The sequence below is a fragment of the Gambusia affinis genome, linkage group LG23 (genome assembly GCF_019740435.1).
Source record: "Gambusia affinis linkage group LG23, SWU_Gaff_1.0, whole genome shotgun sequence".
NCBI lineage: Eukaryota > Metazoa > Chordata > Actinopteri > Cyprinodontiformes > Poeciliidae > Gambusia > Gambusia affinis.
In genome coordinates this window covers 12,391,360-12,415,429 of record NC_057890.1, presented here as the reverse complement: position 1 = coordinate 12,415,429, position 24,070 = coordinate 12,391,360, and the positions used below count along the sequence as shown (strand labels likewise).

At 39.8% G+C, this 24,070-nt stretch overlaps 1 protein-coding gene across 3 annotated transcripts; it reads right to left on the bottom strand.

The window, feature by feature from the left end:
* Positions 1-90: 90 nt before the first annotated feature.
* hgfa (hepatocyte growth factor a) lies at positions 91-23,490 on the bottom strand. Of its 3 annotated transcripts, none has more exons than XM_044108648.1 (18): positions 23,202-23,490; positions 19,031-19,190; positions 18,749-18,861; positions 18,074-18,188; positions 13,637-13,779; positions 13,336-13,456; positions 13,050-13,168; positions 9,789-9,960; positions 9,548-9,699; positions 8,198-8,291; positions 6,955-7,094; positions 5,689-5,721; positions 5,384-5,492; positions 5,220-5,297; positions 4,984-5,121; positions 4,014-4,120; positions 3,761-3,894; positions 91-3,557 (listed from the first exon to the last, which is right to left on the bottom strand). In XM_044108648.1, the coding sequence occupies exons 1-18, from the start codon at positions 23,263-23,265 to the stop codon at positions 3,381-3,383; spliced, it is 2,169 nt and encodes a 722-aa protein (XP_043964583.1). In that variant the 5' UTR covers positions 23,266-23,490; the 3' UTR covers positions 91-3,380. The 3 variants fall into 3 exon arrangements, 2 of the variants coding, with proteins under 2 accessions (XP_043964583.1, XP_043964584.1); XM_044108649.1 differs by having other exon boundaries at positions 9,548-9,681; XR_006369826.1 differs by having other exon boundaries at positions 3,423-3,557; positions 4,037-4,120.
* Between the last annotated feature and the right edge of the window lie 580 nt (positions 23,491-24,070).

Sequence of the window (24,070 nt, the reverse complement as noted above, 5' to 3'; positions counted from 1 at the left end):
AGAGCATCTAAACTATGGACTGAGTCCATCACAAACAGGACATTCCCAGTTGCATCCTCTTAAACTCTTTATTTCATAATGCAAGTGGAACAGATTCATTTTAAGATAACACATTAATAATTTCTGGAGTAGTTACATCCATTAAATGTAAGAAAAAAAACAGCTGCAACTTTTTACAAGTGCTGACTTTGTGTAAACAGAATACACAAAATCTCCAGAGAGATTATTTCCTTTCTACTTTGAGTATATCTATCAATGTTTAGCGTGGCAGGGTCTCAGTACCTGTCCTCTGTCTTTCATGCAAGAAATCCCTAGAAAACTCTTAAATCCTCCACTGATGATTTGGCACAAATATTAAACTTAAATCTGGAGCACAAACCATTTCTTATCTCATGTTGAGCAACCCCAAAGTTGGCTGAAAAGCTCGTCCAGAGTGAACTCCACACCACTTAAGCCAACGATCTCCACATTTGTTATCCCAACGTTTCTGAGGATGTTATAATTTATCTCCTCGACTAGTTGTATGGATAACCCCTGCTGCTGCAGCCACTCAAGAATATTCATCATACACAAGGAGTTTGCTTCTCTCAGCGGAAGAAAGTCACGGCCGCCAAAAGCAGAATGAATGGAATTATACGAACTAAAACATGGAGAGGCAGAGAAATGGGCCACTGTAGGGCTGTTTATTAAAAATATGAATATAAAAGGATACAAAAATCTGAAAAATATCATGATCCAAAGAAATAGCAGCTGCATTTTATAAGTGTGCTGTTCACAAAATATACAACTCATATCTACATATTTACATAACATTAGGCTGAATTAAATAACAGTTGCAACACATTCAGGACATAGCCAAAACAAAACTCCCGTGGAAATAAAAGCATCTGGCATTTGGTTTCACCTGTCAGCTGAGATACACATTTTCTGGATTTCATTTGAATTTGCAGTTACGTTGTAATATTGTCGCCGGTTATGTATTCATAAAAACAGATTTAGACTCTTAAAGTCTAAATCTGTGCAGTGTGATTGTTAGGATTTTTGCGATGCTTCTTTTGAATAGCAAAAGGTAAAGACATAAACCTAACCAACAAAAAGTCTGTTTTTGCATAGTAATCAGAAAAGAACCAAAAGGTTACAACAGAAAACGAGGAGGAAAACAAGAAAAGAAAGTCCTGAAATGTTCTTGTCCGTTTTAGAAGTTTAGCTCATTTGTAATGAACTTAAATGAGATGGAAAGTTGCTCTTTAGTTTGTCGGATCAAGGTCGAAAGCAGGAACTCATGGAGACCACATGCTCGAGATAGCAGAATAACAGCACAACACGGTTTGTTTTTGCATAGTAGAGAAAGTTCTCACTATGCAAGCCTTTTTTCAGCCACATTTCAGCAGCTGATGAGCCATCTCTGTCTTTTTGTGGAGTCTGAGCAAACCGTATATTTATTTTCTTCACATTTCACCAAGCTTCCCAACATCTTTGATACCATGTTTGTAATATAACCCACAAAGTAAACATACCATCAAATTATGAACCCAATTATGACAATTTTCATCCTCTCAGTTAAAAAAATAAATATAAATTGCTACATCCTACTACGTTTTTTTTTTTTTTTTTTAAATATTCCACACAATCAGAAGTTCAAAGAAGCCTCTCCGACGATACTAAATAAACCGACAATAATCCAGATCTATAAGACCTATAAAAATTTACACATCAGGAAAAAAAAAATAAATCTGCAGGTCTGTACACACAGTCACTTTTTATATAAAAGAAGAAAAAATATTCTACTGACCACACACAGCCCACCAGGGGCCACAGTTCCCTCCAAACTGGATACCTAACAGCCATGTTATATTTGGCATGGCTCTTCTCTCTCTCATGCTACAAATATTAGCATAAGATCTGGAGCAGTTTGCTCAGTCCTACTTAGACTCTCTCTCTAGGGGGGAAGCCAACAGTTACAGTAAACTGGGGAAAAGGTAGTTCAGCTACTGCACACAATTAAAACTGCCAGGCTGGCCATGGTTCCTGCTGTTGCGTATTCGATGTACTAATATTAACGATTTATGTATCTTATGTATCCAATTTTTCTAACTCTGCTGGACCTACAGTCAGACAGTTTTGGCTTCACAAACCATCTGACTTACTTATTTTCTCACAGGGAGTCTACAAGGAATTTTCTAATGACATTTTCATGCTTACGTTTTCATTCTTTTAGCTGTTTCCACAGTTGTCTGCTTGATGCCTTTCACACTGAAACAACTAACAGCTGTGATATATGCAAAGTACCTGACAACCAGAGCAGATGAGTCCATTTATAAACTGGGCTGGAGGACAAAAGTGCCACAATAAAAGAATAAATAATTTGACAGATAAATATTTATGCATGTGTGTTTAGAAATAAACCATAATAAATACACTAAAACTTTAATCTATCATGCAAATATGTTGCTATGGCTCATTACCATGGACCCTAGGTTCAGACTGGCTAACTGCAGACCAATCTCGTTCGCTATAATTCTGCTAACCACCGTGATCGACTTCGATGGGTAAAAATGAATAACAATCAAACATAGTAATTAGGTTGAATTGCAACACAGGACTATCAAATCATTAAACAAATGCTGAAATAGTTACATTTATATTTCTAGTATAGGATTAATTCAAATTATCCTAATTAATTACATATTTTATAAAACAACTACAGATTTATGCATTTACAATATTCTTCCACATTTAAATTATCACCTATTTATTCGAAGATAAAGAGAGAGAGATAGATCCTTTGGTTTAATATATTTCTTATAGTTTAACGTAAACTTACACATATATGATTTTCTAATTGCTGGATTGTGGAACTTTTGGCCCTCAGCGTTATTTCATCTTTCCCGTACAATAATTTTTTTTAAAAAATTTTTATAGTAAAAAAAAGCACAATTTGTAGCCCAGCTAAACAAATTGAAAGAAACACAGAAATCCCAGTCGAAGAGGAGCTACCTTAACTGGTAGCCACACACAAAAAAAAAACAGGTTCAAGTACATTCCAGGACAGAAGGTCAACATTTGACTCTCAAACGTCTTTTGTGTTGTCTTATGGCATAAAATCAGAAATTCTGAACATGTCGCAACAAGGACACTTGCCACATATGTGCCAAAAACCACAGTCACAAAAACAAGCACAGATTGTCAGGAATTTTAAGGTGGGGACATTCCATCTTTTAAATCTGAGCTCCAACGGAGTGGCAACTCTCCCAAAAGTAGTTTTTCCCTCATTGCTTGGTTTAGCTTGAACAGGTCTTGCGATGCTTTCTGGTCCCGATTGCCTCTTCATCGGCAGCCTCGAGTAGTGTCCACAACACGACTCTTCCCACACCGACCCATCAGTTCCTCGGCAAACTGGGGTAAAGTCTAAACACTTTGTAAATCCATTCTGAGTAGAACGCAACGTTAACAAACAGGGCGGGCTGTGCAGAGGCGCATTTTGTCCTTGGGATGCTCACACCGACGATAACTTTTCGTTGATGCTCCTGGCAAACCAGGGGGCCACCATAATCTCTCTGAAATTAAATGACGCAGACACAAGCAGTAAGTCGACAGTTCTAATAATGAACCTCTTGTACAGCTAAATCGAGCCTAAAATGTGCTAAACTGTGATTCGACACACTTCACGTAACATCTCTATAAAATCCATTACACAACCGGACATTTAAACAAGAACGCTGTTTCAGTCACATGAAGCAGACACACTGTAGACACTCACTTCGCATACGCCTTCACCTACGTTGCCTCCAGCACATATTCTGCTCTTCTCTGCATCCCCTTTGATCTGTGAGCACATTTCATTGTCGACCATGGGCATCGTCACGGAGTTCAGGGCTTCATCAAGGCCTGTATCTGAACAGAGACCGATCTACAGTCAGCGATTTAATAAAAACTGTAAGGTATAAATAGTTGAGCTTCAACAGCCTTCAACATTGAAAGGGTGATGGACTTAAGGTGAAGAAAGGCAGTACTTTTTGTTTCCCCCCATCCGTACATGGTGCAGTTGGTGCCTTCAGCAATGTGACACTCTTTTACCGGGAGATGAATCGTCGACGCACCTTCAGACACCGGGGCAGGACTGAAACAAACAACCAAGCAATCTGAGAATCAATGTGTACATTTCTGTGAAATAATATCAAGGATAATTTCAAAAACAACTTCCAAACAATGATTTCATTAATTAAGGGAAAACAACAACCTTAAATCAACCTGACTTTATGTGAAAATGTAATTATTCCCTAAACCTAGAAACTGTTGAGCAACAACAAACTCTATCACGCATGTATGATAAATGGAAAAGGAGTGTTTTACATTCCAGTAGAGGAAGTTTGGCCAGCTCTTAATTACAGGGTTGTTATCATCGAGCCACACTTAAGATTTCAAAGGTGAATTTGCTGTTTCGGTTCTTATCCCACTGCATAGCCTAAACTTAAGGTCAAATTCATGGCTGGGCATTCTCTTTCAGGATTTTCTATTAGAGAGTAGAAGTTATGGTTCAGCCAAGTACACGCAACTGTTCAGGTTCTGACGCAGCAAGAACATCATTTCGCTACAACCAACATATTTTACCAACTTTTTCTCAAACTCCACATTTATCAGGACCCAAACCTTCCAGAAAATTCCACTTTTGTCAATTTACAGGATATTTTCAACAAATGCTTTGGGGATTTGTCAAGATACTTTTTACATATTTCTGCTGGGTCCCATGTTCTTTTTAGCCAGCATTCATTTCCACCCTGGAACATTCCCACGGATGCCATTTTTGTCCAGCACTTTTCGACTTGTTGATGCATGGACACTGACCCTGTCTAAGGCAAGTGAGGCCTCAGACAAAAAGACAAAACAGAAATCTTCTGGAGACCCAAACTGAGCTAGTAGCATGTTGATAGTTAATATATTTTAACAGATTAATGGAAACATCATTGCTGGCTGGGTACTTACTTCTCTAGTTTCAACATAACCAGATTGGATCCTTCTGGGCCACATATCAGGCGAGAAATCCCCAATCTAGGACGGTTTGAAGACTCATTCAGGTGACGCAGCCCGACTTGAATGCTGTAGTCCTTGAGATCTGGTACACTGACGAGGAGAGCCAAAAAAAAAAAAACCGGTAAGACACAGAGAAAACAATGGTATGCTTGATTATTTGGAGAAAGTACCAGAAAAAAGATCATTACCAGGACGTGAAGCACTGCTCATAGGTGGTCAAGACCCAGTCCTCTCTGATCAGTGATCCACCACACCGATGAAGCTTCCTAAGTCAATTTTCAGAAATAATTTATGACTTGGCAAATCTTCGCAAACTTTGAGAATGTTCCGTAAAGCAAAGAAACTGACTTACTTTCTTTGAATGCTCACAACCCAGCCGCCATCTGTTCCTTGCACTTCATGTCCTCCGACTATTCTGGTGTTTATATGCACAAAGCATGATATCTTGGGCCTCGTTAGATCTATATAAGGAGATATTTTGATAATGTTTACTATAGCTTCAAAAGATCAACCATGAAATATGATTTGTTTAGCCAGGTAAATGAACACAGAAGGGTCAGATCTAAAGAATTACAAGGAAAAGGGAGGAGATCAGAGATAGGGCACCAAGGAGGAGGATTAGACTAGTGAGGGCAGATGAGCAAAATGTATACTTACTGTTTGGTTGAGGAGCCACTGTTGCTGACTCGCCTAATATAAGAAAATCACAACAGTAAGAACAGACCTCACAGCAGCAGGGAACATAAGAAAATGGCAGGCTTTATAAAGACTTATCTGCACGTCTGAATCATTGTTAGAGGCTTTGACAGCAAACGCTGCGGATAAATTTGTCCAAGACCTAAAAACCTCATGGAGGACATGTTTTACATTATGGAAATCATTATGCAGCCGTTCATAAGAGGTTCTTCAGAGCACCAAGATTGAAACCAGCCACAGAAAATGTTGGATCCAGGAACCAATGTTGTTTTTTTTTTTTTTTTAAATAAAAGACTGGCAGTCGGGTTTACCATCTGTTAGCTGTTTGGGCAATGTGTATTATCTGCCGAACAAAACCACAGCTTAAGGATCACACAAGACATCAGACAAGATGGAGAAGAGTAGTGCTATTATTGTGCTCTGTTGTGGTTTCAAAAGTTTGTGAAGCTAAATTATTTTATATATTGCGCCACACCTCAAAACCAGCACAAACTTTCAGTCAGTGTGGCTAAGGCATCCTGAAATGCTGGTTTAAACCTGTGGATTAGCTGTAAAACAAACACTTTTATGTTTGATAATTCTCCTTCCAACAAGGCCAGTTAACGTTTGATAACTGAATGACACCTCTGAGGTGCTTGAGAAAAAACAGTAAACATTAAGAAGCCAGTTAGCTTAGCACAGCACCAAAAACAGGAAAGAAAAAGAGACCCAAATTCTTTCTGGCGATATATTAGCATTATGCTAATCATCAAAGCCAATAATTTTGACTTGTTTCTCAAAAATAACTTTATATATGTAGTTTTAAGTAGCTTAGCTTAGCAGAAAGAAATAATATGTAGGCACAAAGCTAGCTTGGTTACGTCTATGGCCACAGATTGCTTTGTTATTTGCGATATATCTCAGTTTGGTTTGCTACACAGCATAATATTCTATAAAATGTTATATTTATATATGTGGTACCTAGCAACAAAAAGTGAAAAGACTTGTCTTAGAACAGACAAGTTCTGACTTGTTTCATAGACAGTTATTTCTTGGAAGGTTGGTTAAACTTTGGTACAAACACGAGACACACCTATTACATCGGCTTCGGTATTAATCATGTTGTTTATACAACACCTGGAAACAGGTGCATAAGCTGGGCGTCTTAAAGTTTATGAAAACGGAAGCGTCCAGGTTCTGTAGTTTCTGAAATTTTGTTTCATATGTTAAAGCGCTTTATTGACTCACATTGCTTCAGCTTGCAGTAGTCCCAGACCAAGCGGTTATTTGGACTCGTGTAACACCAGGGGCCATGTTTGTCTCGGTCTGGATTCCGGCAGTAGTTCCTCTCCAGCCCTACGTGGGATATTGTAGAGTGAGAATCCCCACTGTAAAACACACAAATACAGATTCTCATATTGCATTTGTTATCATGTGCACAGTGTAACAGAGAGCTAACACTGGCTCACATCATGAAGATTAATACACACCCTTTCGCTCTAAAAATAACCAATCTGTGTATACTGCACATGGAGTTGCGCTGTTGCGCACATACAGTAGATTCACACTGTAAGCAATCCCATCATGCCTGGAAAGTTTGGCTCTGGGTTTCTTATAGCGCAATGAATCCTCTGCCTTCGCTGCACAGAGCACATAGAAGGAAACAGAGTTTTCTGAAGGGTGCTCAAGGGAGTATGAAAGTATGCAGTCTAAGCATTCAGCAGGGCTCAGACCAACAGGAGCCACAACCTCTATGGAACGATTTGGTTGTACTCTTGGTAGGAATTCACATCTAATCATGTGTCTTCTCGCCACTTGGCTGTACAAGAATTAAATGCAATCTTCTCAAATATCCAAAATACCCTTGAAAAGTAATTACGAGGCAGGGGTTTGGACACACAGGCACAAAAATGATGCCAAGCGAAGGGCAACAATTTGTCAGGGGGTGAAGATAATTCCACTTCCCAGGAGAATGTTAAACAAGCTGTAGCTCTCAGCAGTTTTCCCTGGGATGACCCTTAACCTTGAGCGGGGTAGACTTGCTGGCTGCAGTGACTACGAGGGAGCTGATTGGCTTTGATCTGTTCTCCTCAGAAAGCACTTCCGCGGGTCAGGGGTCGGTTCTGGAACATGTCCATCTGTCTGTGCCATTTTGGCTTTTAAAATTCTTGTAAATTAAGTAAATCCAACAGCCTTACTTCAGCAGAAAGCAACAGGTCCTAAAATGGGCAATGTCTTAGTCAGCGTGGGTCACTTGGGGAGGACCCCAGAGTTTCCTCTCATCAGTAAACAGAATAATAATTAGACCTGGTACTGACCCCTGAGGCACTCCGATTTCCTTTCACTGTTTGTTTTCATTGCTTTGCTTCATTAATATTAAAGAGATTTTCACAAAGTGATGGGAACTGAACTGTCAACATTTACCCAGTAAAAAATTCCAAAAAGTCTGTACTATCACGGCAACAAAAACAAGTTCTCTCTACTTTGTTACCTGTTTATGTGAGGTGCCCAGTCTGCACAGGGAATTCCTGATCGAGTTGTCGATAAGGCGCCTCGGTACATCTCTCCATTGTCTTCATAACAATCTGGAGAGGAGTGAGGTTAAGTTATTTTGCAAAATCTCATTAAAAATTCACCAGAGTGCCAAGGACAACAGAGTCATGCAGTTTCACAAACACCTGCATATCTGGATGGCATAGAAGCATAATTATGCATTTGCAAAGAGAAACAAAAACACGCTCCCCTTTTGTGGCTTGGAGCAGTTCGGCGTTGATGACAGCCTGTGTAACTATTGCTCCCCACATATAACAGAACATTTAAACTTCATTTATACTATGTCTGTTCTAAAACACAGGGCTCGTAGTAAATGCCATGTGTGGTCCTCTGAAATACAAAGCAGGGGAACATGGGAAACGACAGCGAGCGCTGTTGCCAAAGTCTGGTGTTTTTGTTCTCCTGTGAAATGGAATTCATTGGGCAGCATGCTGCCAAGGGGCTCAGTCCTGTGAGAGTGATACAGAAACGTCTGAGTAATTTAGCAAAAACATGACATGTGTCTTTAAGCATCTGCGGTTCGGTATTTGAATTATGTTCTCTAAGGAAGAATGTGGGGTTTTCTTTACAAATTACAAGATGTTTGTTGCTTCTGATGTTTATGAAAAATATTTTGTCTGCAACATACTTAAAAAAAACATGTTTCTTATTGAATACATCATGGCTTAAACCAGCAAGACTAAAAACAACAGCATGAAAAATGCTCTTAGTAAACTTGAACTTCACATTTCTGCTCCTAACTATCTTTACCCGACTGTTTTAAACATTTAGTGTAGATTAGTAAGGAGTGTACTACAGGAGTTTAGGCCTGAAACAATTAATTGGATTAATTGTGATAAATTGATTACTAAAATAATTGTCAACTAATTTAGTAACTGATTAATTGTTACATGGAGAACATGGATGCAAAAAAATTACATTGACTAAAAAAACAGCTTAATCAGAGAAGTAATTAAGCCAAAATTAATAATAACAACAATGAAAAATTATCTGTAAATATGTTTTAGCCAAAAGTCCTCAAGCAGCATACGTTCAGTTTCACCCAGTTCAAGTTTTATTGCACTTTAGGCAATAAAGTGTTTATTTTCTTATTTAAAATAAAACTAAATTATTTATTTATTTGCTTCTTTAATGTACTTATAATATTGTTTAAAAAAGGCTTAGTTCACTAAAATAATCATTAGTTGCAGCCCAACAATAGTTTTGTTTTGAGTGAAAGCTGAAAGCTCAATTGTCTGATGGTTGCTTCTTAGAAACTTTCTAATTTTCAATGCACCCACGTATTTACCTATTTTTGGTGTGGCTTCTGCATCACATTTGGGGATGTGGGTGCACTTTGCAATCCTCTGGTTAGGGTCTGTGGTGAAGCACCATGGGTAATCTGCTCCATCGGGGTTGCGGCAGTAATTTTCCCGAAGGTCTCTGTAACAAACACATTGGCTACAATTTAAATGACGATGCTGATGACTGTGTCGTTGACAGTTAGGTTATTTGGTTTCAACACTTTTGCTTTTCTTCCCATCGCTCACTTGCATTTGAAGTTCAAAGGAAGAAACGAGTGGCTGTGGGGGAACTGGGAGTCCCACCGCTGACACGTCACGCCCTCTGGAGTAACGTTCATCGTCCCGCGGTAATTTGTGCCGTCCTGCTGGATGCAGGACGTTGTTGTGTTGACATCGATTTCCTCACTGTGGTCTGAGTCTGCAAGAGAAAAATGTCGCAGTGAGGGGAGCCATGAGAAAGTCACTAGCTGAATCGTAACAGAAGAATGAGGGAGGAAGAAAAGGAGCGAGCTGTTAATCCTCTAAAAAATGTGTCATGTTTAATGTAGAGACAGTTAATCAAAAACAGTAGCACTCCTTCCATGCTGCTATTGACATAGGAAACTCTTACTGTGTTCACAACAGTGGTGCCACATATTCTCGCACACAAGCATTAATTATTCAATTTGCCTAAAATAGCACTCTTACTGTTGCAAAATAACATCTTCTAAAAAAATATTATTAGTTGTTAATTTCTTGGGTAAAAGAGAAGCCATCCACAGGACCTTCTAAAAGTATTTGTGCGCCTTTAACCTTTCAAGAGTTCGTCAAGTCTCGTCTCTGGCGAAACTTGAAAGCTCGATTTTCACAGACTAATTTGAGATGAGCTATTTTGCAAAGAATGAGAAAACCCTTCAGGCCAGAAGTCTTCAAAACTCCATGCCTCGAAGTGAAGCGTCCAAAACATTTCGATGTGCCTCCGCTTCAACACAGTGCAGTCAAATAGTGAGATCATGAGCAAGACTCTGGAGGCCACGGCTGCATATGGAGGAGGTAACTCAGGCATTTGATTCAGGTGTGTTTGACAAGCGACACGCCTAAAAGCTGAAGGACATTGTGCCCCTGAGGTCGAGTCTTGAAGACTGCTGGTTTAGCCCATTGATGTACAATTCTGATAGAAACACATCCCAAAAGACCTGCAGCTGGAATTGCAGTGAAATGTTGTTGTACACAGTATCAGTCCAGAGAGGGTGAGCAACAATGACGCATCTAAAATCTTAATGTGATACATCAAAGTTTACTTTGGAATTTGACTCAATTGAAGCAGTTTCAGGGGTTACAAATGCCTTTGCACCGCTACCAGTCAGCTTTGAGCCACTTCAACCATCAACAAACTATTTCAAACATTTTCAGATGGAATTCAACTTTTAGCAGTGCTGGGGTAGCGGCACTTCTCCCCTCTGGAACTCTGTCTTTGTTTCTTTAGCCTTTGACAGATGAGAAGATTGGAGATGGAGGAGGAACGGGAATGTTTTGAGGCAGAAACGAAAAGGCCGTTGGAAAAGAGGGATTCTTTGGATTGATGCAACGCATGCCAGTGTCTGTGTGCTCCGCACAGTACAGGTCAGTGGTTTTTATCTCACCGAGGGCAGGCATTGAGGGATGCACACATCTGGACAAATGAAGAACCTCCGCCCTCGCTGTAAATCATAAGCTGTACTGTAAAGTCCATGCGTGTGTGTGAGCGTGTGTTTGACGGAGAGAGAAATACATTGCGTGTGTTTAGAGGATGCGCACAGCAGAGCATTTTGACAAAAGAAGGAAAGAATTTGCTAATGACATGAACGTTTATTCCATGCATCTATTACCTCTGAAGACCAAATGCTGTCAAAGGTACAAATCAAACTCAAAGCCAAATGCTATCCGAGTCAAGTGAAGTTATATTATTCACCTATACCCTAATAATGTGTGTCAGGTGTGTAACAACTGAAAGTCTGTAGCGTTTCTCCAAAATTATTTCCATTTACTTTTTGATGAAACACCATTTCCAACAGATCTATTCTCAATTTGTGCGTTGATTAAAGACGACAGAGCTCTGCCTGAGACGTCAGGAAGTCCAAAGTCTCCGACTGCTGTTAAGTAAGGTTGAAGTCTAGTGTCTGTGAGGGCCGTGGCATATGATTCACATCATTTTCATGTTCATCACACCATTCGCTGACCCCCCGAGCCCTGGGAGGAAGCATCTGCAATCGCTTTCCTCCTTTCACATTAAATTGTCTCTAAATGTTGTGATTCAAACCCAACGCTCATGCCACTAACAACTACTGTCCCCTTTCAGAGCCCAAATTGCCGTACAAGCCTCTTCGTGTCTGCTGGACATGCTCACATTTTGTCATGAGAAAACCACCAAATTCGGTGTATTTTGGGGGTGATTTTCGGTGACACGTCAACACAAGGTAGTGCGCTATTATGAAGGGGGGAAAAGTGACACATGGTTCAGGCTGCCTGAGTCAATACTTAGTAGAACCAGTTTTTTTTTTTGTTGCAGCTGCAGCTGCAAGTCTTTATATGCCTATGTAAACTTACATTGAGAAAATGAAATCAACGATACCTGATAACTCAAACTGACTTCCCTGTACTTGTTGAAGAGTAGCATTCCCACAGCATGCAGTCGCTGATACTGTGTTTCACTGTGACTATGGTGAACTGTGGATGGATGATGTATCCTTTCTTTTTTTTTGCAAATAGAGTCTCTTATGACCTTTCAACACTTGCTACTTTCTCACAATGGCCAAATTATGAAGAAATATCTCTGAAGTCTTCACTAATTAGGGATTATATAGGGCTATTGCATTAAAATGGACTAAATACATACACAACATACATGTTTCTGATGTTCATTTGTAAAAAAAAAATCATCATTTTCCTTTCTGTTCATACACTAAACAGGCATGACTTTGTGTTGGTCTGTCACATAATCTCAACAAAGTGCATACAAGTTTGAGTATGTAATGTTGCAAAATGTCAAAAAGGTTTAATGGGTATTTATGCCTTCATAAAACACTGTGTGGAGCATGTTGGTACAATGGCCTTCATTGTCACGGTCCAATTTTCAATCTCTTTATTCAGGCAGACGATCCCAGTAACAAACAACATATTTGCTTTTTCCTTGTTGAGGTGGAAGCATCTTAAACCAAACACCACATTAAACGACGACTTCCAAGACTTCTCAAGGGGGAACTATATTTTCAGACAACCACCAAAACCACTGAAGTTCTTGCATGTAACAACTTCAATGATAAAACCTGCTGGTGATACAAAACCAAAAAAGAAAGGACTATGTCGACTTCTGAGGCCTTTAACAGATTCACAATTGTGTGACACATTGTTTGAAGGTTAGGAGCGTGAAAGATGTTGAGAAAAAATCTAGTCATAAATCAGAGCAAAAACAATCAGTTGGTCTTGTCACACTTTCTTTGAAGACTTTAGTCAACAAAGCTCCCAGCTGGAGATATAAAACACCCTTACCACACATGGTAATGTTGCAGTACTCCCACGGAGTTCTGGGGTCCATGGTGTAGCACCAGGGCCGCAGACGGTTATTTGGGTTACGACAGTAGTTGTCCCTTAAGTCTTTATCTCGATACCTGCAGGGAGAGAGTGAAAGAGGAAAAAAAGGAAGTCGGGTGGGAAGTAAGTCATAACAACTAGTGAGGTCTACCTCTCCTGAGCATTAGCGTCATTTATTCAAGCATCTGTCAGGGGTGTGTGCTGGTGTCTGTGAGAAAGATCAACGTTGTGGATATCTGCTTACTTTTTGGGCTGGAACGGGTGTACATGAGGCCATTTTGAGTCCCACCTCTGGCACTCCTTGCCGCTTTCAGTTTGGTCCACTTTGCCTTGATAATCCTCCCCATTGCACCTCATGCAAACATCTGCCAACAAAGAAACAACAATTATCACAACGTTGTATCCTCTTGTCACAAAAGGAAACAAATCCTAAGGCATTGAGAAACCAATAAACTACGCAAACATTAATTAAACTCTTGAGCGCCTCTCAATTTAGGGTTTACTTAAACTGAAACGTTTTGTCCGCAGAGGAGATTTTGTCTTACCCTGTGAACACTGTGGTATGCCACACTCCTCAGCTCGTACATTGGGGTCTGTGGTGTAGCACCACGGACCACCAGGATCGTTGTTGGGATTCCGGCAGAAGTTTTCCCTCAGGTCTTGCATTGGGTACCTGTCTGGGTAAAACCTAAGGAGGCACAGACAGACATCGCCGAAGGTGTTAACCGATAGCATGAGCCGTAAAAATAGACTGGCAGGAGTGCTTGCACGCTCGCTTGTAGCAGCCGTGTTTTTAGTATCACACTGGCCTGCAAGCGCGGTCCATAACAACTCAAATAAATTCAAAGGGAAACTTAATTATGTTATATGCATAACTGTGTGAAATTCAAGCACCTGCAGTCTGAGCGGGCTACGTTTTCTTTGCATCCTGGAATGATCTCTCATAGCAGTCAAATGCAAACCAAGTCATCAATACGTCTCTCTTCTCCATGTTAGCACTTTTTGCATAATCACATTACTAATTCCAGCCATTCCCAGACTCTGTGATGTGTGAAGCAGCTCAAATGTCACAGCAAGGTAACCAGCAGCAGCACAGAGTTACGCTACGGGCCAGTTGGAGCAGCCTGAGCAGCTCCTCCGCCGGCCACCTTTGAGAACATTTAAAGGTAATCCTTCTCTGTCAACTGTTACACCACATTAGTGTCAAGGAAACTGTTAGAAATAAAAAATAGCATCCCGTGCAAACATGGTGTCGAAAAGAAGGGGCGGTAAAGAACCCCCACACCCCCCCAAGCCAAATGGACAGTGCGTAAAATTCATCTTCTCCTACGGCAGGATGATAAAAACCTGACACGTCAACACTCCCTGATTCATGTAGACCACAAGACAGCGACTGATGACAGAGGAGGAAGCTTCAGAACTTCACCAAAGAAAGGCAATACAAAACGAATGATTAAGAACTGAAACATAAAGCGTGAGAAAATGTCGAAAATCTTGTCCAACAAGTAACATAAGAAAAAAAAAACAGAAAGTTCTTCCTTCTGTAACTTGTTTAAACACTTCCTTGTAGGCCTATTGTATCATGTCTGTGAGGCTCCTGCAAAGTTTTACTGATTATGCAAATCATTTCATCTAATAACAGAAGAAAACTTAGTCATTTAACATCAAATAAAACGAGTGTGACAGTGAAAATGGACAAAAACCATTCAACCTCACGGTCATGCCTACGTCCTCCGTCCTAAGTTCTCATTTATGCATGTTACTAAAACGAAACACTTGTTTCAAAACAGCATGAATCTTTGCTTAGGGCCAAAGATCACATCTGTTTTGTGTAACTCACAAACTTAGTCCACTGTAGAACTCTATAAGAAATGCAGTGTTGTTAATTTAGAAATGGAATCATGAGTTTTCCCACTTTAAGTAAAAGTTTAGGGAGAGCAAAAAAGGCTGCAGCATGGGAGCAAGTTAGCTGTAATGATGTTTCGCTAACAGATGTTGGCCAGTTATTCATCATTTTGCCAAAATCTGTTCCCACTGGAGTGCAGTCAGACACTATGCACACATGCTTCCTTCTTTGAGCCAACAACACATATTGGCTTGATTTTGGATATCACCGAAGACGAAATCTGGGCCTGAAGTAACTGCTGCAAAACGTCTGAACAGAATTTACAACAAACTCTGTATTTCAGGTGAACCAATGATTTCAGTGGGGGAAAAAAGAACTCCTTTTAAGTTTTTCTAACCTTTTTGTATATCCACAAATATAATTACAAAACAATTTAGAAATTCAGGATACAAACTGAAGCACATAAACTAAATATTCATCCCATTTTTTTCTTATAAAATTGGACAAAATGCAAAAAATGACTGACCAACTGTTGCTAGGCAAGTAATGTTAAGTAACATTTTCTTAGCTCAATTCACTCTTGCACTCACCGTTTCATTCACATTGAAAAAATGTACAGAAGAATTTTAATGCTTATTGAAATTACATAGAATAGTATAATTTTTGACTTTCTTTTAACTGAAAAATTTTCCAGAGCGAACACATTCTGCCATCGTTAGCATTGTCTGGCTAATATTAGCCATAAAAAATAAAAGTTTTATAAATCTGGCAACTGAATCTATAGTATATGCCTCAACAACGCACAAATTAAGTCTACCTATAAACACTTTAAAAGCTCACAAATATTTACCAAAACTCCCAATGTTTTCTTTTCATTGAAAATATTAGAAGGTCAAACATCTTTTACCAGCTTAAGCTTTATTTAAGATGCTGTGCATAAAAAAACAAGCTCTCTGTTTTTACAACATTTCAAGATCTTCTTTCAACCAACCAGATGCTTGTGCATTGATCACACTTTGCCACGCAGTGCACGAACATTCACACGCAACGTCTCTTTTTAAAGTTCAAAATATTACAAAACTCATCTCACTAATTTGTGGGTCTCCACAAACGACAGGGCTAAATCAACCTCCAGTTCTCATGTAAAACAAGAAGGAGTTGCACATTCTCCATGCTTGACTGGGTGACACTGCTTTCAGGTTAAAGCCTCAAACACAGGCAACAGGTGGAAGTTGCCCTCCTTGACGGGTACCTCCTGAGAAAATACTTCCTCCCCACCATCTTAATAAGCCAAGCATGAAAATAATAGTTACCTGAACCTCAAATGGCGCATTGTTCTTTGGGGTGGTAATTCTCACACAGCAGGACAGTCCCATGTTAGGCACGCCCACAGTGGTACTAAATCTCCCTTCGGTTAATCTCTTATTTGAACATTTGACATTAGAGGTCCACTTCTATTTGAGTAGAGCACGGAGACCATGTGTCAAATAAACGATGACAAAGGTTTCCTTATGTTAACCACTGCTTGTGGAAAGTGATGACAGGATTGGGCAGTACAGAACAGGAGAGGAGCCACACTGCAATCTGTTTTAATTGTGAGCAAACCTGTGTATTCTCTCAGTATGCTTGTAACTCAGTGAACTTAGCTGGACACAAGACAAAAAAATGACTTCAGTCTATAAATCGTTGCGCCTTCTTTATTTTATTCTGCTCCGCTTCTATTATTCACTCTGCACCTCTTCAAACTGTTATTATCCCCTCTCCCAAATCCCCTCTCTGCCACAGTTAAAATGTCTTGTAACTAATGAGCACTGCTAATGAGAAGCTGGCAAAGATCCATCTCTGCAAAGTCACTCATCTTGCCCTATTGTAGATGAGAAAAAAAAAACCTCTGGGATACACCTGATGGCCTCTGGTGCAGCAGAGTAAAAAAAAAATAAAAAATGTCAACGGGTAGGACATCCCTACATGTGTTGAAAGAAATCTGACTTAACTCTGGATAAACGTTCAACGGACTCTGAGCCTCCACCTTCCCTTAACCCCCGAGGTGGAAGGGGATGAACCGAGCAACAATAAATCAGATACTGAGGTCTGTTCAGTATCAGGCACAGAGAAAAATACAAGAAGCATCCTGGAAGGAGCTGGAAGTCCAGAAAAAGACGTGAGCTTTGAAGCTTTTTGGATTTAATCTACAGGAATTTAGCGAGAGGAAGTGTATGATCAACACAATGTCTGGTGAGCAAGGAACCAGAACCTTTTATGAAACGTTCACACTAAATAATTGGTAAATCACTAAAAATAATAGCAGTGGAAGCGTATTTTCCCCACAGAGATTTCTTATTTTGCTTTTGTGTCATACATGTTTTAAATTAAATAGACAAAAATATCCAAAGCACAAACAAAATACAGTTTTCAAAAACTAAAAAAAAATAAAAAAAATCATCTATTACAGAATCAAGCCTGTGAACTGAAGAGAACTGGCAAGAATAGTGAAAAAGTTTACCAATTAAAGAAAATAATTCAGACCGACAAAAGTGAAACATTATGGAATGTGTCTCATACCACATCTGGTATCAAATGACCGCAGCATTTAACAGAACATTGGCGACAGACTGGCGACCTGTCCAGGGTGAACCCCGCCTCTCGCCCGGAACGTAGCTGGAGATAGGAACCATCAACCCTCCCGACCCCATTAGGGACAAGGGTGAACAGAAAATGGATGGATGGATGGATTTAACAGAACATTACATAAACAGTCAAACATGGAAGCGTAAGTGTGATGACAATTTTTGCTTCCGACCAGGAACATCATGAAGGGAAATGAGAGTTATGCCTGAAAACGCTCCAGCGTGTCTGAATAAAAATGAATTCTGAGAAGAAGAATGGGCCAAACTTTTTTCTAAAATTATGAAAGTTTCACTGCCAGGTATCAGAAACACTCGACAACAGTTGATCAGGGTAGGTGCTCATGACATGTTAGCATTAGCATTGCCATTCTTGTTAATCTGAAACGTCTAAGTATGACAGAACACGATTGGATGTTTCAATGCTAAAAAAAAACGCTAAAGAGGCACGGTTTGATTTAAACACAGCAGCATGACCTTCTGTTAGACTCATGCATACTAAGAGGACTTACGTGTGTTCATTGATGTTATTATCAGACCAAGCTTGGCAAGTGATGTTTGACTTCGTCCAAGACCTCCTCCCTCTGTAGTTGTCCTTCGTGCTGCTGATGCACTCTCTAATATATTCTGAGAACAAAAGATACAGGCGACATCGGAAGACATCAAGTTATGAATTATCTGTCGTTGTGCCAAGTTGTACAGGTGCCAAAAAGTTGTACTGACATGAACTGATTCAGACATAGTTGGCCATGTATGGTCAAAAGGAAATATTTAGTTATTGGAGCATTTAGTTATCTCAAGTCCCAGAAGTTCATTAAATGTCACAGGAGGGAGCTTTTTTAAACTCCACAATAAATTCTAAAGTGATAGATTCAACAGCTTACATTTTAGGCAAAGCTCTTGTGCTGGGTGAAAGCAAGCAATATATATATTTTTTAATTTTTTTTATTTATGTTTCACCTAAGCCTAGATGTTTAAGCACTGACTTTCCACACCAGAGTGAGTCAACTGCTGGGCGTAAAGAGATTCATATCTTTTGAAAATGTCAACAGGGAAAGCAAACACCTTAAGACTTAACGAGCTGACACACATGTGTCACCACTACAAACAACTTGAGAAAATCCTTTGCTCCTCCACTTTTCTCATGAGAAAAACACCGACGTGCCTCTGAAAACGATAACATTTACCTTTTTTTTCGCATAAAGTGAAGTTGATGTTGGCCTGCTTCTGTGCACCGTGGGTGAAACGGTCAAAAGGAAGCAAGTGGCATTTCCTGTTGGCCTTTTGAAAGTTGAAAGCTCTGCGGACACACGCAGTTGAAAGATGACCACATGATAAACAACAAAAGTATGTAAATACAAGCAGACGCACAGGAGGGACGGCGGTGCTGCGCGGGACAGGGATGCAGGGAAATCAAGTGAATTCAGAGAAATGACAAAAAATAAATAAATAAAAAAGCTATGACTCACCTGCAAATGGAGTTTTTCTTCTTGCATTTTCGCGCGCAGTGTTCTTGTGAGCGGCTATTTTGTACCACTGGAGTCTGAGGACAGTCTGTGCAAATCAGCATGTGGTTCTCACTCTTTTCATACTTCTGTAAAGACTGACGACGGGGTTTTTGACAGCAACCTAAAACGTACAGAGGTGCGATTTTTATAAGAATTTGCTTCCTAAAAACTTGCAGGGTACTTTCAGAAACTCGGCTTATATTTCTAGGAGAAATTTAAGGAGTTACATTTTCAACAACTTCCAAGTAGTTTTTGCGTTGATCTTTAGAGATTACTTTCCTGAATGTAGTGATACTTTCTCACAAAGTATCCAGTAAGTTCCAAGAAACTAACAACTGATAAGTAACTGAAAAGCAAGTTCTACAAATGTTCCAGGCAGGTTTCTAGGTAAGTCCTATGAAGTATCTAAATAAAATCTTAAAGAACAAGTAATGAAAGTTTCAGTGTAAGTGTCAGCTAATAGCTGACTTAATCAATTAGCTGACGTTAAGTCGGCTAGTTCTGACTTAATCCTGAAAATTACTTCTGGAAAGCTCCAGAAGTAATTGTTGTACTATTTACAGAAATTAATTACTATTTAATTAAATTTAGAGCAGCAATTACTTTAGCTACTTACAGACACACCTCTTAAGACCTGAGGAACATTTTTTATTTAGAATCGCACTCAACTCAAATGAACTTCAAAGGGTTACAAGTACGTTTTAAAAACAGGTCTGAACTTCTGCATTGTTTATTTTATCACCACCCAAAATACCTTATTTTTAACGGCATGACTCAAGTCATTTGCATGTTAACAGTTATTGTCTTACTGCACATTGCGCAATCTTTCCCGTAATATTCTGCAGCTTGTTTGGTACATTTCAGGAGACTCATTCATCAAATTTTCAGTGGCAATTTTGCAGCAAACCGTTGGCACAACATCAAAGGCAATTTTGATTTTGAAAGTGGCTAGCAAATTCCTGTCAGAGCCGATTCTTTTTAGAATTGCACTTTGCCATTCGGTGCCGGGTTCTCCCTTCAAGGAAACCACTTCATGTTTGCATGTTTTGGAAGCAGCGGACGTCTAATCCCTTCTATCTCTGCTGGTTTACAGAGAATGTCAGAAAAACAAAAGTGAAATGTTCTCAGGGATGAAAGTCTTGTTCAAACAGCACGTGTGCACTTTACGCTAAATTGCCTTGTGCTGTGAGGACTGACATAGGAAACCGACACCTGTCAACAAGCCTATATGCTGCATTGTATACCCTCATGAAAGCAGATCTCATATTTTACTGGCTAAGGTCTTCTCCTCCCACACCAGTTCTGTCATATTTGGCAGGGTTCAGTTTTAAGTTACTGATGTATTTATGAGTTATCACGACTCCTACGGAAAGCAATTTCATAATCTTGCGTTCCTGATTTTGTAAGCGTTAGTTAAGACTTATGAGAAGTCCTGCTGTTTAACAATGCTGACTTTTCGTTTATTTCTTCTTATATTGAGCAACCAGAACTTTTTTTCAGCGACCCTGCGTGCCAGAAAAACGTTCAATTTCTAGTAGAAAGATACATTTTTTTATGTATGATGCTCAATGTATAGCCTCTCGGCTTTTGGAAACGTAAGAAAAGGAAAAAAGAAAACAGTGTGTGTGGAAAATGAACCGTCAAGCTGTCGGCAGCGCAAATGGACCCATTATATTTCTTTCTTGCCTTATTTATAGAGCTTTGTTGAAAGGAGTTTCTTTGGAAGAAGCACATCAAAAGAGAAGTCTATCATTGCAAAAAATGTGGCACAATGCACATGGGATCACGGAGGGTTCAGAAATAGGACAGCATCATATTTTAGAACGAACATTTTGTGACACGAATCATTCATTTTTACCTGCTCTGGAAAAGAGAAAAAAGTTCTTCCTTTAGCCGGATTGAGTTCTGCCGCAACTGTAGTTTTCTAGTGCTCCCAGGCACCTTTAAACTTTAAGTTTGTAATTAAAGGCAAGTGCGACATAAATCATCCAGGAAAATCTTTTGCTACCGAGTTACAGCCGCATGCCCCCGTGCCAAGACCCAACACAAGACGCTGTGTGTGTACTTAGGATTCTGTAAACTGTGGACCGTTTAGAGGCTTGTCGTGGTTGAAAATGGTTTTAGGGGAGGACATGTTATTAATGTTTGGGCTCCACTGGACCACATCTGGCAGTCATCACCGTGTTGTTCCAGCCCTGATGTCTGGCCAGGCCGCTCAATTAGATTTCACTTAGTCTCTTCCTCTCCTTGCACTCAGACCCCTGCTATCTCCACATATCTCCCATGTATTTTGTTGAAGCATGAGGATAAGGATAAAAGGTGCTCAGGGGGGGCGAGAGCGACGGGATTTAATGGGAAGAGGCAGCCATATTAGACGAAACAGGTTCGAATTTACATTTGAAAAATGTGGATGGGGAGGGAATAGTGGAAGACTGAAACTTTTACTTTAAGTTGGAGATCATTTGACTGAACCAGTCTGCCTCATGAATATGGCGTGATGTGGAAGTTTACTCTCCTTCGCTGTTAAAAGGTGAAGCTCCGCCCCCTGCCTCAACTACTTTCCATCCTCAATTGTGCACAGCTGCCTTTTTTTCAGCTGAAAAAAAAACCCAAAAACAACAAATCTTCCTGTAAAGTCACACCAGTTTTCATGCGGTTGACAAAGAAAAGCAGCTCCTCACCATGACACTGTCGCCGCCATTTTTCACTGTATAAATGATGCGTCGAGTGAGATCTGTACTGTTCATTTTCTTTCACACACTGCATTTCAATTAGGCTGAACAGTTTAATTTTGTTCCAATCTGATCAGAGAACACTCCACTTGATGTTACCTGTGTCCCCTACAAAGCTCGCAACAATCACAAAAGAACTCATATAAGCTCCTGCTCAGCTTAGAGAAGGATTGTACACACATCAATTTCCTGGTTTTGATTCTAACTTGGATTCAGGGATGAATTTTGACTGCATCATCCGAGATGATGATGATGCAGGTCATCATTTCAGATAGCTCTGGCTGTGTGTTAAGGTGAGTCTGGAAGGTGAATCTCCAGCAGGGTAATTCCTCCAGGATTACCCTGCATCCGATCAGCTTCCAGCATGGTGGTTCCACCGCCATGCTTCACCATGCGCGGTGTATGTCAATTCTCCTACGTTCAAAAATTATTTGCCTCCATGGATGACAACATTTTTGTGGCCGTTTCAAAAACATTCACTTTCCAGGCGCGTTGCCATAGAAGAAAAACAGGAAAGAAGCAGGTTAGAGGCTCTGTCTGGGAATTAAGCAGACAATACATCTGTTTTGGAGGGTGCAAATGTGCTGGAGTATCGAGCAGCCAGATGTTAACCTCCCTCCACCCCAGTCCACCACACACACACACACGCACACACACTGACTCCCTGCTTTGTAATGCCTTGCTTCTTGCTCTGTTTCACACATCTTTTCTATCTAGATGCACAAACACCCCGGTCCTGGGTGCACATTTTTACTGTTCCCACCTCTGGTGCGGTCAAAGGTCAGGGTCAACACCCCTAGAGGTGGTAACTACAGACACAGTGCTTTACTTGTTGACCTTTTTGGCTGGACAGATGTGAGCTGGGACAAGCGTTCAGATAACCAATAATTTACACCCAGCTCATTTGGATACATTTAATTGAAGGCGGGTGCAGTGATAATTCACAACATGTTTTGAGGCATCTTCTCTGCAGCTGGGTGTCAGACTGTTTAATATTTAATGATGAACTGTTTAAAAAAAATCTCTGAGGGGAAAGTTGTCAAATCAGCTGATGTGCTGATCCGACATCAATGGTGTCAATTTTTTTTGCAGTTTAAGGTTTTTTGCAAATTGAAATGTTAGGAAATTTCATAGTTGAAACAGCTTAAATTATTAGCTGCTCAGCTTCATTTGAAGTAAAATGAAACTGTAAATAAAAGTTTCTTCCATTTTCAAAGGAAAATAACAAGCAACTTTCAGATATTATAATTTTTAGCCAAATATTTGATTTTTTTGTACATTTATGACACGAATGTGAAATTAAAAATGCACTTTATGCCATCTAATTTTTTTTTGGTTTATTTGTCCAATTTTAAAAGCAAATCTAACATCCAACAGAATCCAAGCTTCACAATTCCTACCTGTATCCACAAAAATCACCATGAAGCACACCAAAACCTGGTAAATCCACACGTTTGCACTCATGGTTGGATCCAGACTTTAGGGATCAGAGTAGAATCCGGATCAACAGAGTGACTGACACGGCTGCCGGTTCAAGTCCACAGAGAGACTGATGATCTGCAGGAGATTCGCCTTCCTCACACGGATGCTACTTTTCCCCTCAGAAGCCACACACGTCCTCGGTTCAACCCCTTTTCGCCAAAGTTTGTAAGCACCCCCCACCCGCACCATGCCTTCCTCTATGCCTCACCGCTGTCAAAGCCTTCACTCTACAGCACGCTGCTTCCGGAAGACATTTTCAAAATAAAGCCAAATTGTTATTATTATGATTTTTTTCCCGCAATTTTTGCTAAATCTGACGACAGTTCCGGTCTGAACTTTACATACACTCACAAGGCTGAATGTGATTTATTTGAGTTTTATTATTTTTAAGTGGTTATTTTTTTTTCTGGGTCGAGTGAAAACACTATTTTAAAAAAAACAAACAAACAAAAAAAAAACAAAACAACAAAACATTTGTGTCCAAAATGTTAAATTCTAATATAGTTAAATATAACTTGCTGGTATCAAGATGGACTCTTATTGCTTTCAGAACTAGCTTAACGTTTTTGTGGCATAGATTTAACAAGTTCTCAGAAACATTCTGTGGTCTTGGCCTATAATATCGCACAGTTGCTGCAGATTTGTCGACTGCACATCCATGAATCAGATGTAGTAAGATTTATCTTGGGAAAGTGAAAATGAGAAATTGAGGAAAATCTTCCACTTCACTCCAGAAAAGAGAGTTGGGAATATTATATATTTATCTAGATTAATAACTTGACCCTAT

What these genes read in the sequence shown, in the direction of transcription:
- hgfa (XM_044108648.1), bottom strand. Translation starts at nt 23,265, where the DNA reads ATGAGTGCAAACGTGTGGATTTACCAGGTTTTGGTGTGCTTCATGGTG. An exon ending in CCTTTGAACTTCAAATGCAA is followed by an intron (nt 9,700 to 9,788) that starts GTGAGCGATGGG and finishes TTTAAATTGTAG; the next exon opens with CCAATGTGTTTGTTACAGAG. An exon ending in GAGCAGTGCTTCACGTCCTG is followed by an intron (nt 5,122 to 5,219) that starts GTAATGATCTTT and finishes TCTCCTCGTCAG; the next exon opens with TGTACCAGATCTCAAGGACT.